Source organism: Sphaeramia orbicularis, chromosome 15, assembly GCF_902148855.1.
Source record: "Sphaeramia orbicularis chromosome 15, fSphaOr1.1, whole genome shotgun sequence".
In the NCBI taxonomy this organism is placed as follows: domain Eukaryota; kingdom Metazoa; phylum Chordata; class Actinopteri; order Kurtiformes; family Apogonidae; genus Sphaeramia; species Sphaeramia orbicularis.
In genome coordinates, this window is record NC_043971.1 from 42,182,094 (window position 1) to 42,200,316 (window position 18,223).

The 18,223-nt window shown below is 39.5% G+C and overlaps 1 protein-coding gene across 2 annotated transcripts in view; it reads left to right on the forward strand.

Moving 5' to 3' along the window:
- zmiz1a (zinc finger, MIZ-type containing 1a) overlaps positions 1-18,223 on the forward strand; it is a 150,200-nt gene that overhangs the window by 89,506 nt on the left and 42,471 nt on the right. For both annotated transcript variants that reach the window (XM_030155484.1, XM_030155486.1), the window contains exons 4-5: positions 12,414-12,521; positions 17,656-17,769. In XM_030155484.1, the coding sequence (XP_030011344.1) occupies positions 12,453-12,521; positions 17,656-17,769 (183 nt within the window). In that variant the 5' untranslated portion in view covers positions 12,414-12,452. The remainder of the gene's footprint in view (positions 1-12,413; positions 12,522-17,655; positions 17,770-18,223) is intronic.

An 18,223-nucleotide genomic window follows, 5' to 3' on the forward strand; every position in this document is an offset into this window, starting at 1 on the left:
TTAAAATAAATTGGAAAGAAAACATACTGTGATCCTTAATCGTGTTTAACTACTTCCCTGAGCAGTGATTAAGAGTTCATTGTCGGACAACTGTTGATGGTCTTGTATTTGCAGAATAAGCCATTTAAGAATAAAACACCTAAGTTAATAAGCATCTACTTAACTGGGAATATGTTGCCCTTAATATTTTTCATCCAATGATTGAATATACTTGTTATTGATGTGTTTATTTTCAGTACTTATTTGTCAAGCAAGAGCAAATAAAAAATCTGTATTGTACTTTTCACATAAAAAACCCTTTGGGGTTGTTGCGTACTGTGATTTGTTCGGATGTTGAATTGTCAGCTTTTGTAATTTGTAATTTAGCAATCAATTTGATGTTAATAGAAAGCAAGGCCGTGTTTTTCTTTCTTTTTTTTTCCCTCACTTAGGTGTTTAAAAAAATATCAATTTTTAAGAACAAAGAATAAAGGTGGCTCAGCAAGAGCTACAGCACCATAGGACGTTTTGTTCTACAGAGTGCAGCAAGGCTGAACTTGGTTGCTTTTTTTGTGTGAGGATTGTACTTTTGGAGTGTCAGAGACAAAGGGAGTAGAGGGCAGACTGGCACAGATATATTTTTGCTCTCCCTAATGACACCAATACCATTTCATGGCTTACTGAGCAGATTGAATCACACTCACTCACTCTCTGCCTCTGTCTCTGTTTCTCTTATTCCTGCACACACACTTCATCCCCTCTCCTCACACACTATCACATGTACATTCATATGCTACTGCACATCAGTGTGTTACACTTACCCCGCTGGATGTTGTTTAATTGCATTTGGGTCAGCAGTTTGCTGGTGCTGAAACCGAAGGACATGGAATTTGTCAGTTTACCCATTCAGCAGTCACAGGGGGCAGTGTGTGAGCTAACAACTCTGCTGGAGTCAGGCCCATAAGGTTAGCTTTACACAAGCCTGTCAGACTGCACTGTCAATCACTGGCAGCTCCTCTCCTCATCTCATCTGCTTTTCTTGTCCTGCTGCTCCCGCTTCTCTGAGAATATTTCGTCTTTGAAAATGTTCTAGACTGCTGTTACTCTGTTTAATATTGCTTAGATTTATGGATTCTTTGACTTAAAAGCGTTCAACACTTCAGGCTGTCCTACAATGGTCTGGTGCAGCGATAACAGTCACACAGCGCTGGCTTTGTGTTGTCCACACTCACACATACAGACATACACCCTGCCTTCATCCCCTTGTGCATCACAAGTGATAGAATCTTGCCTTTCGTGACAGTGGAAAATCGTATGTGGCAGCCAGGACATACAATCTTCTCCAGCTGGTATTTATAGTCCTCAGCAACTGGAACATTGTATGGAATAAGGAGTTCATTCATTCATCATGTGATGCTCAAGCTCCGCTCTGCTCATGGATGACCTGATTTTGTATCTTACGGTTAGATAGATGGCCTTTCTCTATTACTGCACTGGAGATGGAATAAATACAACAACATGAAAGCAAACATCAACAGGGAACCACACACAAATCCACAGAAAGAGCACAGTGATTAAATAACAGTCAAGTCTCAGTCTGACACAACTGTATGACCAGTGTTTTGATAAATGATTGAATCACACACATATTGTTCAGATGTCAGCTCATGTTTTGTTGTGGCATGTCGTTTACTCAGCTCACTGAATCAATCAAATCTTAAACTAAATGCATGTTGACTTTCAGCTGTCGATCACACAAAACCAGTACCTTGAACACTACTACTTTATGGTATATATCAGACTTCAGTTTAAATAATTAATTCATTAGTGAAAATAATCAGCAATTGTACCTAAGTACAGTCTGTGATTACGTACCATTAAAGGCAAATGGAAGATCATAAATATGGTCTCTTTGATAGTTGATCTTACAAAAAGCTTCCTCTCCATGTTTCACATTACATTATGAGTATTTCTCATGCACAGCTGCTGAAGGTGATAACTATTGGTCAGTGGTCAATTCATATTGGTTTTTCAATGGCAAATATGTAGATTGTTTAGAAACAGAAGGAGCCAATTACCATCGATACATTGAAAAAAATCCAATGCACATTTATTTAACACTAAAGTTATGTCTGTATTATTTCTGTTTCCTTAAGTAGATCTATTCTGTGCTCTGTACTGCAAACATTACACTACTCCTTAATGCTTTATCTCTCTGTTATGTTAGTTTACATGATGTATTAAAGAGTAAGAAATGACAAGGACTTAAAAATGATTAAGCAAGCAGGGATAATGAGCATGTCTACCCTAACTTAACAAGCTTTCCAACATAACCATTAGTTGTAGCCTAATAGTGCATAATATTTGTTAGCTTTGTCAATTCAGACAAAAGCTACATATAAATACTGCTTATATTTTAAAGAGAAGATACAACTCAGTATATATGTAGGATTACCCTATCATTCCAAGGCTTAGGTGCAGCACCCTGTCCACTTTGCACACCACTTATCCAGATTTAGTTAAATCAATACTTAAGTAATTAAAAGTGGCCCCCAGTGCTTGTTTGGAACTTTTGTTTTAGCCCTTTTTAGATTTTTATTAATGCGTTTCCAATTTTTTATATAAATATGTCATAGTAAAATGGACCAAAATCATGGTAAATGAGATTTATTGAAGTACGTAAATTGTTCTTGTGGATGGGCGTCCACAACCCAGTACCTAAATTTTCTGAAAACATAAGACAAATACCTAAACACCAAATCGAATCAAATCCAATTTTATTTATATAGTGCCAAATCATAACAAAAGTCATCTCATGACACTTTACATATAGAGCCGGTTGGAACCAGACGCTCAAGCCAATTTACGGAACACCACCGCCGGCAAGTGTGAGAAGTGTAACGGTAATTAAGATAAAGAGTTACTCTTCATTTGTAAGCCACTGAATCAACTGGAGACAATAGTCAATCATTTTATGGAGCATAAAAGTTAAAATCTAATAGAATATTTGACTCTGGACACACTTTTCTGCCTTTTCTTGTCTCCTCTCCTTCTCTGTGTATGTATTGCTCATCTCAGCAGGATGTTGGCTCATTTCCACATCTTGTATCTGTCATTTCACATTAAAAACCATCTCCAGAGTCATGTCATTGCAATTTCATGACATTTTGTTAAATTCCAAAACAGTCCCAAAATGTGCATAATGGAAACCCTGAGATGATTGGCTGCACTGCAGGTATCCTTGTTTCTGAGAGAAAAATTTAGAAAGCTAAATTCAAGCTAAATTTACTTCCAGCAGCATCTCTTTACTTTTGGTCTCATTGTCCAGCTCTTTTTCACAGTTTGTGCTACAGATGTGTCTGCATATATAAAATGTAATCACTGATCACTATCATAACCCCAAAGTATTATTGCACTACCGTCACTACCCACAGTCTGGACAAAATGTTCTCAAGATATAGGACTTTCTCACCCGTTACCAAGCAGCAGCTCACTGTTAGGTGAGTCAAAACAATCCGGTGCTGTTTAGCCAACCATTTTCCACAGAAATGTATTTGACATTCTAGTGCAGATCATATCATTTCCAAAGATACCAAACATGTCGGGCTGAATTTATTGGGAAATGTGTCCAAAATAAATCTCATTTATGCAGGGTTGTAGCCTGAAAAATAGGTTTCACTTTGACAGAGCCTTAATGAAGACCTGGGAATTACTGTTATATGGCACAGAATAAGATTAGTTTGATCTTAAAGCTACTTAAATGGGAACAAGAGATCTAAAAAGTTTAATCTCTTAACTGAAATCCCTGAAATCCAAATCTCAGGTTGCTTGCCCAGGTCTTGAAAGTCTTAAAAAGTATGGAATTTTGATATGTTGTTTTCCAGACTTTGAAAAGTCTGGAATTTTGTGTGAAAGTCTTAATCAAGTATTGACAAAAGTTTATCTCATTTTCAAATTTTAGAGTACTCTGGCTTCCTCCCACCATCTAAAGCCATGCAGTGATAGGTTAGTCAGTTAATCTAAATTGCCCATAGGTGTGAATGTGAGAGTGATTGTTCATCTCTATATGTCAACCCTGCGATCAACAGGCAACATGTCCAGGGTGTACCCTGCCTTTGCCCATAAGTAACTGGGATTGGCTCCAGCAACCCTAGTGAGAATAAAGCAGGTTCAGAAAATGAATGAATGAATGAAGGCACATGATTATGTAAGATAAGGAATACATGGGGAAAGCATATAAAAAACTTGATATGATTTCACTATCTGGTCAGTACTGGAATGATTCTCGTGAAACTTGTTTGTGTGATATCCATCCACTTTTGTGATTTTCATATATTTTGATAATGTTTCTGTCAGTAAAATATAATTTACTGCAAAATGTGCATTCATTCATTCATTCATACATTCCTTAAAATTAACTTTTTTACTACACGCAACAGGTACAATTTCAACTAAAAAAGTAGGCTCACAAGTATAAAAGTACAGGGTGTCCCCCCAAAAAAAATAAAATAAAATTGACATCGGAGTGACTGCATGGTCAGGAGAAATGATTTAAAATTTTTTGGGACAACCCTGTACATAAAGCCAAGGTCTTGAGTTTAAAAAAAAAAAAAAAAGTTTTGAAAACGTCTGGAATTGTTATTTAGATAAAGAGCAAGCACCCTGAAATCTTGACTGCCATCCTCCAGTAGACCATGCTTTTTTTTTTTTTTTTATCTTACATATTGAGTAGTGAAATAATCGGCTGCTCCCGAGGGTATCTGGTGGCACATACCTGCAATACTCCACAACTGAAGCTCCATATTTATAGATGCAACAGAGCGGCTCACATATCCCCACATCACAGCTGTTTGCATTGCAGTGTTGGGTGTCACATAGCTGCCCGCTGCTCCTGTGGTTGTCACATTAAAACTGAAGATAAACAAACAGCAACATTTAGAGTTTATTTTTTTCCACCCCAGGGACAAATCATTTCACATTTTTATAGAGGCGACTGGTTATGATGTTGAGGAGAGGGGTTGAGTTTTATAAAGGCCGCAGGGAGTGATATGACTAATAGTTGGCTTTTTCTGAGACGGGAGCAGTGAAAAGGAGAAAGGGGAGATTAAGAGAGGAGAGGATTAGCAGGAAGTCGACAAAATAGTGGCAAATAAGGGGAAAAGTGGCAGAAATGATGATGCAATAAGTGCATACGGGCTGGTAATAAATGAAGATGAGTGGAGATTGGGCTGGGCGATACAGACAAAGATGGGAACAAAAAGTTTTAAATCAGTGGAAACTGATAATAATCATTTTATTTTAGGTATTGAGTGAAAGCCAAAGTAGCCAAGTGGTTATTTTTGGGTTTAAATGCTTTGTAAAAGACATAATAAGATGAAAATGTAGGAAAAGACACAAAAGCAAAATGTGAAAGACAAAAACTGTAAAAAAAAAAAAAAAATACAAAATGAGATGAAAATGATGTAAATAATGTAAAAGACATAACAAGACAAAAGGTTATTTGCAATGTGAATACTTTTTAACAGCTGTAATGAGATGAAAGTGTTGTAAATGATGCAACAAGATGAAAATGAAAATAATGAAACAAGATGAATATGATGTAATCATTGTAAAAAACATAACACAATGATTTAAAAGTGGCAGAGACAAAAACACTGCAATAGAGAGTTGTAAATGGAAAAAAAACAAGACAAAAATGACATTGAAGACATAACAAGATAAGGTTGTAAAAGACAGACATAACCAAAGAGTGACAACAAACACGTATAATGTGTGACAACGCAAAGAAAATAACGAATGCAAAGAGATAACAGCACCATAAAAGAAGCAAAAAGACCAGAACCCAAATAATATTTTTAAAAAATGCAAGTGATGTAGAAGACATAGCAAGATTGTGATTTAGTGTTTATTTTATTCATTTTCTTTGTTTATTATTTAATATCACATTAATTACGTATAGTTAATTATGTAGAATTATGTAAAATTATGTAAAGCACACTGAATTGTGTATGAAATGCACTTTATAATGAAACTTGCCAAAAGATGAAAATGTTTATTTTTAACCTTCTGCTTATGGTTGATACATAATGAACACTTATTAAGCAGCAGAATATTTCAGAAATTAAGTGTTAGACCATTCAAAACAGCTACCATGATACAAGCATCAACATATAAATGAATAAAGTAGAGTAAAATATCAAAACACCAGACTGTTTTTTTGTCAATGTTTTAGCTGAAAAACTCAACCAAATAAACACAAAACACAAAAGAACAATATGCAACATGATAAAGACATTCATCATGATGTGAAATTCCAAAACTACAATGTTGTATCTGTAACTCTGAGTGGAGTGGACAGGACGAAACAGGGGAAATGAGTGGAAAAAGTGGTGTGGGAAGGTAATAGTGCGGGTATGAGAGAGGGGTCTGGTGGCTTTTAGAGACATGGTGAGGGGGTTGGATGTGGAGGGTGGAGGGGCCTGCACCGCTGAGTGGTGCTGATTGGCCTGTTTGAAAACATATGAACTGCAGACACTGAAAGCCAGAGAGAAGCTCTGAGCAATGGGAGAAAGTGTCACTCTGCGCCATGCCACGCTGCAGCCCAAACCACATTAGAGCAAATGAATCCATTCCACCTCCTGTTATGGCAGCTCCCGCATGGGGCCTCAGGAAGGAGGAGGAGGGGGAGAGGGGGAGTGAGAAGAAGGGGGAGAGGTTGAGATATGAGCGACAGGGCGAAGCAAAGAAGAAAATGATAGAAAGGGAAATGGAAGGTGGTAGAAAGGAGTCGCATGCTGGGTGGCTCTAATGATGTCTGAGGGCTATAGAAAAGAGGAGCGAAAAGCACATGGTGTCAGTGAGAGAAATAAAGACGGCGGTCATAATAACTGAAGACGAGGAGGAGGAGGAGGAGTAGACATGGCACCATGCTGCGTCCAGAGCAGGACTCATGCTTACATCCAGACTGTGGTTGAATAATGAACATGATCTCTGGCCACTGCTCACCCGGCTGCTTCTCTTATTGTTCTGCACTGCCCTCTACACTTTACACACAGGATAGGCCATGGTTTTCCATTAAACCAGGAAATTACATGAAAAGAGGAAACACAGTCCTGGAGGTAAGAATGCAACACTTAACACACTGAAGCCTTTGTAATAAGTATTAGTTACTGAAGTCCCATTATTATGTCTCAGGAGGTGGAGCTTTATTTAGAAGGAGAGTGAAGCATATATGAGTGTAGTTAATGTAATTAAAAACATTTAGAATGAACAAAAACCACACTTAACTTTTAATTAGAGCATAGTTAGCTGCTGGTAAATGCATGAAAATGATGAATTAATCTTAATAAAAGAGAAAAAGTTTAGTCTTTTTAAAACTGTGTTGTAAACAACAATGAAACACTTCAATGTTTCTAAGGAATCAACAATTCTGTTATTAACGCTTAAAAGTGTTAAAAATATACCTGTTTAAAAAAGTGCTGGTCAGTGCGTATTAAACTCGGTTAATCTTAATAAAGCAACAAAAGTTTAGTATAGGCTTAACAATGACAAATGATCAATCAATCAAATTTTATTTATATAGCACCAAATCATAACAAAAGTTACCTCATGTTGCTTTACATGTAGAGCTGGTCGAAACCAGACTCTCAAGTCAATTTACAGAAACCAACAGAATCCTCCAGGAGCAAACACTTGGTGACAGTGGTGAGGAAAAATGTCCTTTAACAGGCAGAAACCTGGAGCAGACCCCGACTCCTGGAGGATGGACGTCTGCCTTGACCAGCTGGGGTAAAAGAGAGAGGGTTAAGGAGGAGAAAAAGGGGGAGAGGAGGAGAAGGTGGGGATAGGGGGATACACATGCATGCACAGTATACTGAACTAGAACTGTTACAAAGTAGAACAGCTGGTGCTAGTATAATTACCAGTAGCTATGGCAAATGTCCATAACTGTTAATACTGCTACTACAGTATTAACAGTGGATATGCTAGTACTACAACTATTAGTACAAATAATAGAAACCTCTACCATCTATGCAACTGTATAATAAAGACTATCATAACTATATGGATAATTTAAATGTGTTACAAACAAGAATACGAAATGCATAGGTCTGTTATCAGCATTCTGCAGCAATCCATCGCCTTTTAAGTTTTAAGTGTTTGCATTATAACCAAAAAAAATAAATGTTTTAACAATTCTAGTAGATAAAAGTGTTTATTGTATGTTAAAAAGTGCAGTAAAGTGTTGATAAATACATATTACAATACATATCCTCAATAAAGCAACAAAAGTTTTGAAAACATTTAATATTCATTTGATAAATAAGTTGCAAAGCCTTCTGTGTGTGATACTGTTAGAAGAGACGCCTAAGGTGTTAAACAGTCTATAAAGTCTATAAACCGTTAAGTCTCTTATACACACTCACAAACCACAAACGGTTAATGTCTTAATGATGCTATAGTTAAGTAACATGTAATCATGCTAATAAGACCTTAAAAGCACTAATAACCTTGTTATTACCTATTAACACTTACTATGACTTCTACAACTGGATTCTGAAATGTATGTTTGTGTTGATGTTTACATCTACAGCAGTTATTTAAAGTGTGATAATTACCTGCTCTACAGCGTGATGTTCAGCCATGCTTTTCCTTATGTTTTTGTTGGTTTAAAATGAAAACAGATGTGGATGCTCCGGTATTTGCAGCCTCAGCATCATGCTTTCAGACAGACAGATATTACCCTCCTTCTCCTCCACCTTTATTCTGTGCTCAGTGTTAAAGTGTATCATTGGCTCCGGTGTAAGCGGCTTCATGCAACCCCCACCGACTGATTGCATTCACAGACCAAGCTGTACTTGACAGAGGTGTGTAGTCATTTGTCTGCTGAAATGAGAAATCACTCATGCTATGAATGATCATACTCCGTGTCTGCTTGTGTGTGAATGAATGAGTGTGTGTGCGGCTGCTGATAATGAAGAGATAATTTCAACACACTCTCTTTTCCTCTCTCCCTCCCTTTTCCCCGGCCGAGCCTGGCCCTTCTTGCCCCCTTCCCGCCATACTCCACTGCTTTTCATATTACTGTGCTTTTGTTTCTGAGCACTTATTTCTTGCCCCACTTCCCCCAGCTTGTTTTGCTCGGGAGAATGAAAGTGAGAGTCGAAGGAGAGAAAGAGAAAGACAAGCTTCCTCAGATGTTAGTATTATTTGTGGTTTGTTACTCTGCTGTGATTCACAGTATCCTCCTACTGCTGTTAAAACTGAGGTTGTAATATGCACACCATAATTGGCTGTGTAATCCTTTGCTTTGCACCTCTGGTAAGCAGTGCTGAGTGGAGCTGATTAAGATGTTTGGAAGACAATAAAGATTAAGCAGGGCCTGTCTTCAGTATGTGCAACGCTTCAACAACAACAGCAGCAGCAGCAGCCCAAAAAAAAAAAAAAAAAAAAAACTGAAAAAGGAAAGAAATCACAGTCCTCTGCTTTTTATTTGTGTCAACCTGTCAGCTGTCAATCTTTGAGATGTGAAAACAGATATGACATTTCGTTGTAAAAACATGTTTTTCTGATGAGATGACAGATTACGGCGCTTTATTTTGATAGTACACAGGCTCTGCCATGTTTCCACCTAAGCATCATCTGTTATGCAACATAATTTTCTCCCATGGGAGGTGGTGGGGGTTGTCAGGTGGATTGACCTGATAGACGCAGTTCCACCTCACTCATTTTCCTCCCAGAACTGGCAGACCCGTCTTTTCAACACTGGACAAAAGCCCTGACAAGTGTGTATGTGTGTGTGTGTGTGGGAAGAAAAAAAAGAAGTGAGCCTAGGGTTAAAGAGGCAGCTATCTCCACCCCCTAACCCTCCTTCCCCTGCTCCTCCTCCTCCTGCTCCTGCCTTTTCCTCTCTGGTCTTGGCTGTGGGTCTGTGTTGGGACAGCAGGAAGGGGAACTGCTGTAGGAGAAACAGTTAATCAATAGCCACAAGGTCAGATGGCCAGCGCCAGGCCGGAGCGTGCCCTGTTAGCGGTCCGTGGAGTTGCCTGGCCACAGAGGGGGATTTGTAGCACTTGTCAGGGCTTAAAGGAGCCCTCTCTGGTCTGTGGGTGTAGTGAGTGGAATGGACAGGCTGGTTAACAGCAGGGGAGGGAGACATCTACTGGGCAGTGGGTGACACCACAGCACTGTGGAAGTAGGCCACCCAGAGTTCATGCTCGTCAGATGGTTATGGGTCTGCACAATGGACAGTTGGCTGTAAAAGGCTGGACGATAAAACACTAATGTCATGGAGTTTTAAATCATGCATTGCACATTATGCATCCAATACTCTGAAAGGTCTAGGCCAACACTGGGTTTGTTAGTCAACCAAAGTTCTAATGTCCACACACATGCATTTTCCAGTGTCTGTATTTAGATCCGATCTGGATGTATGTGAAGTATGTACAGCTGGAGAAACCAAAGTTTAAAGGTACAAAACAGCTTCTTTAAACCAAAGTGTTTAGCGTATTTGGTATTTAACATGTCTTTAACCGGACAATATGAGATTTATTGCATTACTTTTCTGATGTTTTATTCAACACATGCCAGATGTTTCTGACTGTTTGCGCTGTTTCTTGTCATGAGGTCAGGGGTCACACTAAATAGTGACTTTAACCTTGACAACCCATTTAGTTCAGTTTTTTTGTGTCTTTTAAGGCTTTGGACATATTCAACATATTTTCTTGTATCTGAAGAAAAGAGAATGAAAAACAAATATGTATGCTCATTTCAACCCTGGACAGCACAGTACATTTCTCTTTTGGATTTATTTTGTGCTGTTGTACTTTTAGACTAGATCACTGTTATCACTGCTTGTCTGCAGTAAAACCACAAATAACCATGTTTTATGTCATTTTCAGCTTGCTGTGTAAGAATCCAGTTTTTGTTTATTTTGATTTAGTGAATAAAAGAATGAATTTAATGAACAAAATAAGCACAATATCCACATACGTGTTTTGGTCTGGTTACAACTTGTGTCTTTTATATCATTTAAGTCATTTTTGTCTTGTTTAGTCTTTTATCAGTAGACATACCACAAATTATCATCTGGTTTTTCAACTTTTACTTAGGACCAAATATCAGGGTATAAACTTGACACATTATGACATTTACCGTGATAATCATTGCTATCAGTTGTTCTGAAAATTTTTGGCCTCTTTGCTTTTATGCTGGAACTGTACAGCCATTGTAGCATCACATCTGAATAACCTGAACATTTGGCTGAGTATTGTTTGACCACATTTCTGCCTCATCAATTCCCCTCGTAACACATAGAAGCAATGTACCCACTCATGTTTAAGACATTCTAAGTGCACTCCAGGTAATTCTACTCTGCTTAAACTCAAAGGATTAGTAATACACTCTTATTCTCTAAGTGTTACTTTGAAGTTTTACCTTTACGCTTAATCAAAGTGAAGAATCCCTGCTTTTGTGTTTACATGTTCTGAAGAATGTGTGAAAGAGTCCGCATTCTTGCAATATTCTCTCCCAAGATAAGCCAACCAGACTGAGCATTATGCTTGAAAACTCTCTGGCTGGGCTCTAACACTTCCTTCGTGTTCTTTCTCCTGTTCTGTTTACCACAGCAGGGGATCTTGGGGGACCTTTTATCAGTACTGAGCAGATTTCTTGAGTCCTGGCTCCCCCTCCACCACCAGTGGTTTCGCACTTTGCCTTTTGTGTGGAGGAATGTAAGGCGGACCAGTACAGATTGAGATAAACACAGAGAGACGGTGAGGGATGGAGGCCTCGGTGGTCAAACAGCACGATACCTGTTAATCCAGCCTCGTCAGATCGCCTTTAGATGGTCAGAGTTTTGGAGCATGAGGCTTAAATTGGTCTTATTCTTTAGGTTCACAGTTGGATCAGGACAATAGATACAAATAAAGAGAAAGATGTTGTAACCCTGCCTTATCTCCTGGTAGATGTGGACATAAATTAGTTGTCTATGTCATGCTGATAACCTTGACTGTGAGGTATGTTACTTTAAAAGAGCAAGATAACCGCCACTCTCCTGTTTTTTGCAGTCGTGGTGGATCTTGCAATGTGTGCTTTTTTTTCTTCATAGCAATAAAGTTTTCTTTCAGTCCTTCAATGTTTCTATTTGCAGTATGAGTGCAATTGTGGATCATGTTTTCATGCATTTGCCAAAAAAAAAACAAACACACAAAACAACATATCATATTTGCAATACTTGAGGTAGATCGCGCCCTTCAGTGAGTCAGTACATAAAGAGCACGCTTCCTTGTTTGAGGTGTCATGTTGTTGTCACAGATCTGTCAACTGGTAAACAATGATTGAACTTGCAAGGCTACACACACACACATACACACACACAGGTGACATGACAGGAACTTGTTTTAACACATGTACCTCTCCTCTTGTCTCTGCAGAGTAAAGAACTTTAATGGCGTTCCGGTAGAGACATCAAGATGAACACGTTACCGTCAATGGACCGGCACATCCAGCAGACCAATGACAGGCTGCTGTGCATCAAACAGGTGTGTTTCTGTGAACCTCATTATGTTAACACAACAAACATCAACCTTATGGTCCCCATTTGGAATCCAGCTGAAGAGATGTGTCACACGCGAAGGGCTGCAACTGTAGCTGTAAATTCAAAGTCAATGCATGAATGTCAACGACTTCTTGATTCTGTCTCCAAAACATCCTGTCTCCAATTGACTGCCAAATTAAAATAAAAAAAAAAAAAGAAAAGCTTCTCTGTAAATAATAAGTCAATATGTTTTACCCAGCAGTCCTCGAACCCTCTAGTAAATGTACTGGTGTTCTCTTGATGCAGTTTTAAGGCTAAGTGTTACTTTCAGCTCATTCAGTTCATTCCGCTGACATTTCTAGCTTCTGCTTATTGAATGAAACATGAACAATTTTTTTTCCTCAAGACAGTTTAACTGTAGCTGTGATTTATAAGTTCCGCTAATATTCAGCGATAAAAGCTGGCCTGTTAGCACAATTTTACTCCATTAACTAATTAAGGATTAATTCAGTTATCCTACTGTGAAAAAGGTCTGTTGGTGTGTTCATGTATTATGTAAAGCTGATATTACTTTGATCAAGCACCGCTGTATGTTAGAATTGATCAAGTAGCTTAAATTATGTGATGTCTTTTAACATAATATTCCCCACTTTGCAGTGAAGTTGGCATTTTTAGTAGGTCTGGATATGCATGATAATGCTGCCATAAAGCTGTCCTCACACTTTGTTAGAACTGTGCCAGTGCTGCAGATAGGTCTGAGACCCTTTACTATTGTTCTGGAATAGGGGTAAAAATAATCTGGGTTTTTGGCTAGTTATTGGGTGATGCTGAGCACAAGATGGTGCGGCAGTGCTTTGGTGCCTTTCCAAAATAGTCTCAGGAGAGAAGTTCTTTAGGTGGAACGTGCATATGAGGAAACTCCATACAAAATAAAACAGCACATGCATATGTCTTGGTCAGAAAATATTCACCCTTATTGTGGCAGAATACATCCAGCAAGACCGACTTTGGCAGCATTAATGATAGCTTTGTGAGATTTACTTCCTCACCTCTACCTTGCTCCAACCTCTCATCCAAATATGGCCTTTTCTGACTCCAAAAAAACAAAATGGTGATGACCAAATGATTAGTCCCATGACTTTAAAACAGCAGTCCAATAGTTTGAGAGTCTATAACTGCATGTTTGTCCTTATTCTGTCACCTCACCAATGCTGACACTGAGTAAAGGCTTAAACACATGAAAATAATAGCTAATAATAATGCAATTGCTGCTTGTTTATTTGCAACTCCTATCGCTCATAATCAGATGCAACACGACATAACAGTCATGCACAGCTCCTGTTTTATTTAAAATCATTTTCGTGATGCTATAGAGATGATTTGGACCCAGTATCTGCCCTGTTTCATGTGAGTGGGAGGTAAATTTATTATTAGAAACACTGTCAATGTAAGCCCATGATCTGTGAAACTGTAGCAGCAGTAATGAAGTTCCTTTCCTTTCCTTTCCTTTCCTTTCCTTTCCTTTCCTTTCCTCTCCTCTCCTCTCCTCTCCTCTCCTCTCCTCTCCTCTCCTCTCCTTCCCTTTCCTTTTATGGCCATCAGTTTCTCCGGTCATTAGCTGCAGTCACACAGATCATGTTGCACAGGGTCAGACAGACAGACATAAAGAAGAAAATCTGGCAATGAACAGAAGACAAGACTTCAAAGCACCAAACAGCATTACAGACTTCTCTTCTTTTTTCCCCCTCCCCTCCTGGTCCTGTGTTGCCTTACATCATGTTCCTGACTCTTGACGTATACATGTCCTTGTTGTGGTTTTACTTAAATGCTTCCTTGACTGCAAGCTTTCAGGAGACTCCTTACAGACAGAAACAGGCAGAGAGAGACAGACAGACAGACAGACAGACATAACCTAGGGCTACCGCCTCTGCTTGTGATTAATAGTCTATGAGAGCTGACTGGCTGGCAGGCTGTGGGTTTATTTGTTTATGTGTGTGGGTGTGATCCTTTATATCTCCCAACATCCATATGACACCATGCCTTACAGTGAATCAGTGAATGATGGAGCTGTGAGCCTGCGATTATAAGGTGACATTTCCCTTTTTCCGGTTCCTGCTTTTCGTTAACAACCCACCGCGCCACCTTGTCTCTCTAAATAACCTTTATTTAAACAGGCTCAAATTGAACCGCTTCCCATCAGCATTGTAACAGCTTGTCACTAAACAATCCGTGTTGGAATTCCAATTTGTTCTGCGCATGTGTGAAAATGGCACCAGTGTCACCAGCGTTTTGAACAAATCTACATCAGTGTCTGGGATTTAAGTAAAATACTGTGAACTGTGGTTTTACTAGTTATGATATACATTGTATAACATAACTAGAAAAACCACAAATATAGTATTTCTATATACAGCACTATATAGACTATTGTATAATATACAATACTCTATTTTGCTACCTTGTGTAAAATCGCCAGTTGTAAGATACAGTTAGAATGCTACCCAAAATTAGCCCATTACAGTATGTTTGAGTTACTTCCTGATCAGTAACATCAGCCTTTTTATGTATCTGCTAACCTCGAGTTTAAGCTGCCACAGTTCTGTTTGTGTTTATTGTGTAGCAAAACACACATGCTATACATCCAAGTAACCAGAAGAATGTCAACTAAAGGAAAACAGAACATAACTCAAACAACAAATGCTTAAATGGAAAAATATTGAAAACAAGCTAACTGTCTGAGACCAGCATATGTCATGAATAATTTAATAAAACAGACCAAGAGACAAACTTTGCACCACTAAGCTAACACTAAGCAGATCCTGTAGTACAAGTATTTCAACAATTTCCCTCTGGGATTACTAAAGTATTCTGATTCTGATTATTTCTCTACCACTAAAACTCACTGAATGAGATGACAAAATGCACAAATACAGAATGCATCATATGTTCTGCTATTAGCTACTACATTGTTTTGTGTAGAATCAAATGGCCCAGGGTTTAAGTGGTTAATAAGAAAAATATCTCATTACGAAATCTTTGATATAATTAACTGTAAAACCTAAGACCATATACTTTTCTTAAATCCTAGACACTTTTGTACATTGTTTTGAAATGGTGGTGACAGGAATTAGCCATGTTTTGTTTTGTTTTTTTTGTTTTGTTTTTTTTATGAATATGCAACAGTCAGGTTTCCAGTATAAAACAGGTATTGACATTCAGTCCATCACTGTCATTGTACATTATTATGGGTTTTATTAGGTGTTTCTTCTGATATAGCACATTTGTGGAACTGACACCACACATTTAACAAAGCCCTCTTAATTATTTTCCTTGGCGTCACTCTTAAGCCCTTAAAAGCCTTAGTTTACGCGTCTAGCCTAATAAATGCAGTCATTGTCATTTGGTTAATATACTCTGCACAGGCAGTGATATGACTCATAGTAAACCTGACTTCAAAGGTGCAAAGTTAGTCAGTGAGCTCTGGGCTTGTGGCTTTCGCTGCCAGCGGGGTGTTGTTTTGGTTTGGGGAAAGCCGCTGGCACTGAGCCAGGTGCTATGCTGTTTTTCAGGCAGCCAGGTAAGTAGTGAACAACCTGATCCTTGGCTGGCCTGAAGGGAAAAAAAACAAAAAAAAAAAAACTGGGTAGTTGGTCCGTCATCTCACAGAGGAAAGTCTGTCAAATGTCTGGCTGTTTGTCTACTGAAACCCCATCACTGCTGTCGCTGCTCAACCCACCCCCCCCCCCCCCCCCCCCCTTCTCTGTTCCTGTCCTCATCCAACCCTGAACAGCAACAACAACAAGAACAGCTCCAGCCTCATCCTCCTCCTCCTCTGCCTCCTCCTCTTGCTCCTAAAACTCAGTGCAGCTATTTCACTCTGCTGTCCTCCCCCTCACACTGGAGTCGAGGTTGTCAGGCAGTCGGTGGCAAGCACTGCAGCAGGAGGAGCTGTGAGTTCAGATCTAGACAGACAGCCCCTGCTGCGCTAGTTCTGATTCCTCTTGCGCTGGAGGCTGATACGCCTCCCATCAAGCAGCAATAATGCCAGATTATATCACTCATCTAGAACAGGCTCCTCTCCTCCCTCTCAGTCAGCAAGAGCATCTCTCACTTTCCCTGGCCCTCCCTGCTCCTCTTCATCAGTCAGACCCATGTGAGAATCCGCCGCTAACTCTAAAAGGCCTAATCTTCAAATCACAAAAGATGAGTCACTCAAGGCCTCTCTTGAAACTCATGATATCTTTGGGAGCTCACCATAGGCGGCTTGCGGGCCTGACATGTTGGGGCCCTTTTGTCTGACACTGCCAAAAAGCTGCCCTTTCAGAAACACTCACCTCTGCTGCCCCCTAAAGACAATAGTCCTACCTTCTCTACGAGACGGCACAAAACAAAACGCTTGGGCTCCAGATGAGAATAATAAATGCTTTCAAGTGGGCTCAATCTTGCCGACTGAACAAGCCGCAGCTCTGCAGCCATTTCGGAGCTATTAACCTCCTGAGCCGTGAAGAAAAAGGGAGCCCAATTTTAAAACCGCTTATTGTGTCCTGCCAGCCTGAGTAGCCTTCAGACACTGGGAAGAAAAGACTCAACTGTTTCTGGCCTCAGTGAACAAGAGAGAAAGACGGACAGAGACAGAAAGAGATTAGACAACACACCAACGGCCGTATTGAGTCTGCACACATAGCTGCCAGTACCAAGGTTGTTTTCTTTGTGCACAGCCAAGCCAGGCAGTGGACTTCTAGTGCCGAGGCTCTCTTACATTCAGAGAATGGGCTGTGAATGAGGAAAAGGAGGATTGGAGGGGAACAGATTTGGTTGCTGTGTGGTTCACTGGGGTGAGGGCTGGGTGTTGTCAAGAGAGATTAACAAGAAACACTGGCATCATTGTTGATATGGGTGTGATCTTCTTCCCACAATGCAGCGGAACCCTGAGTGGGCGTACATCGGAGGGATTCGAGGTCCTTACAGGGTTGTGCAGAAACACAAGACACTAAATCAAGCCAGTTTGGAGGGAGAGTGCTAAGGCTACAAAATGATTTGGTTTCACTGTTTTTCCAATTTGTACTTAATGTGAAAAAAATGACGCTCATTATTCCCCATTGTTTCTAATGGCAGCCTCTCTACCCTTGTTTGCACAGCACTTACAAAACCCGGCCAACTTCCACTCAGCGGCAACAGAACTGCTAGACTGGTGTGGAGATCCCCGGGCCTTCCAGCGACCTTTCGAACAAAGCCTCATGGGATGTCTGACGGTATGCAAACACTAATTATGTGTTTTGGTTTTTTTTGGTCTGGTCTTTCAGGTACTTTTTAGGCAATGTGAGCAAAACAATAATTAAATGCGTTTAGAGAGAAAGGCTAAGATCCTGTGTCCACTTCTGAGGCTTCTTTTAGGATACTGCAAGTGAACAAAGATGGTATAGTAAAGCAACACTGTACGTAAACATGGGTAGAGCTATTGCATTTGCACGTGTCTCACCTACCTGCAATTTCATATTCACGCAAATGAAAATATATGCCATTGTATCACTTGCACAGCATTCAAGTGTCTTTTCGCAACACCTCCACCAAATGAATAACTATGCTGAGAGGCCTTAACCATGCTTCCCAGATTTGTTATTGAGCACATATACAGTAGTATCATTACTGTTGTAACCTTGACAGTTAGAGCTGTCGAAATATAATTTAGTTCAACTTGAATTGGCA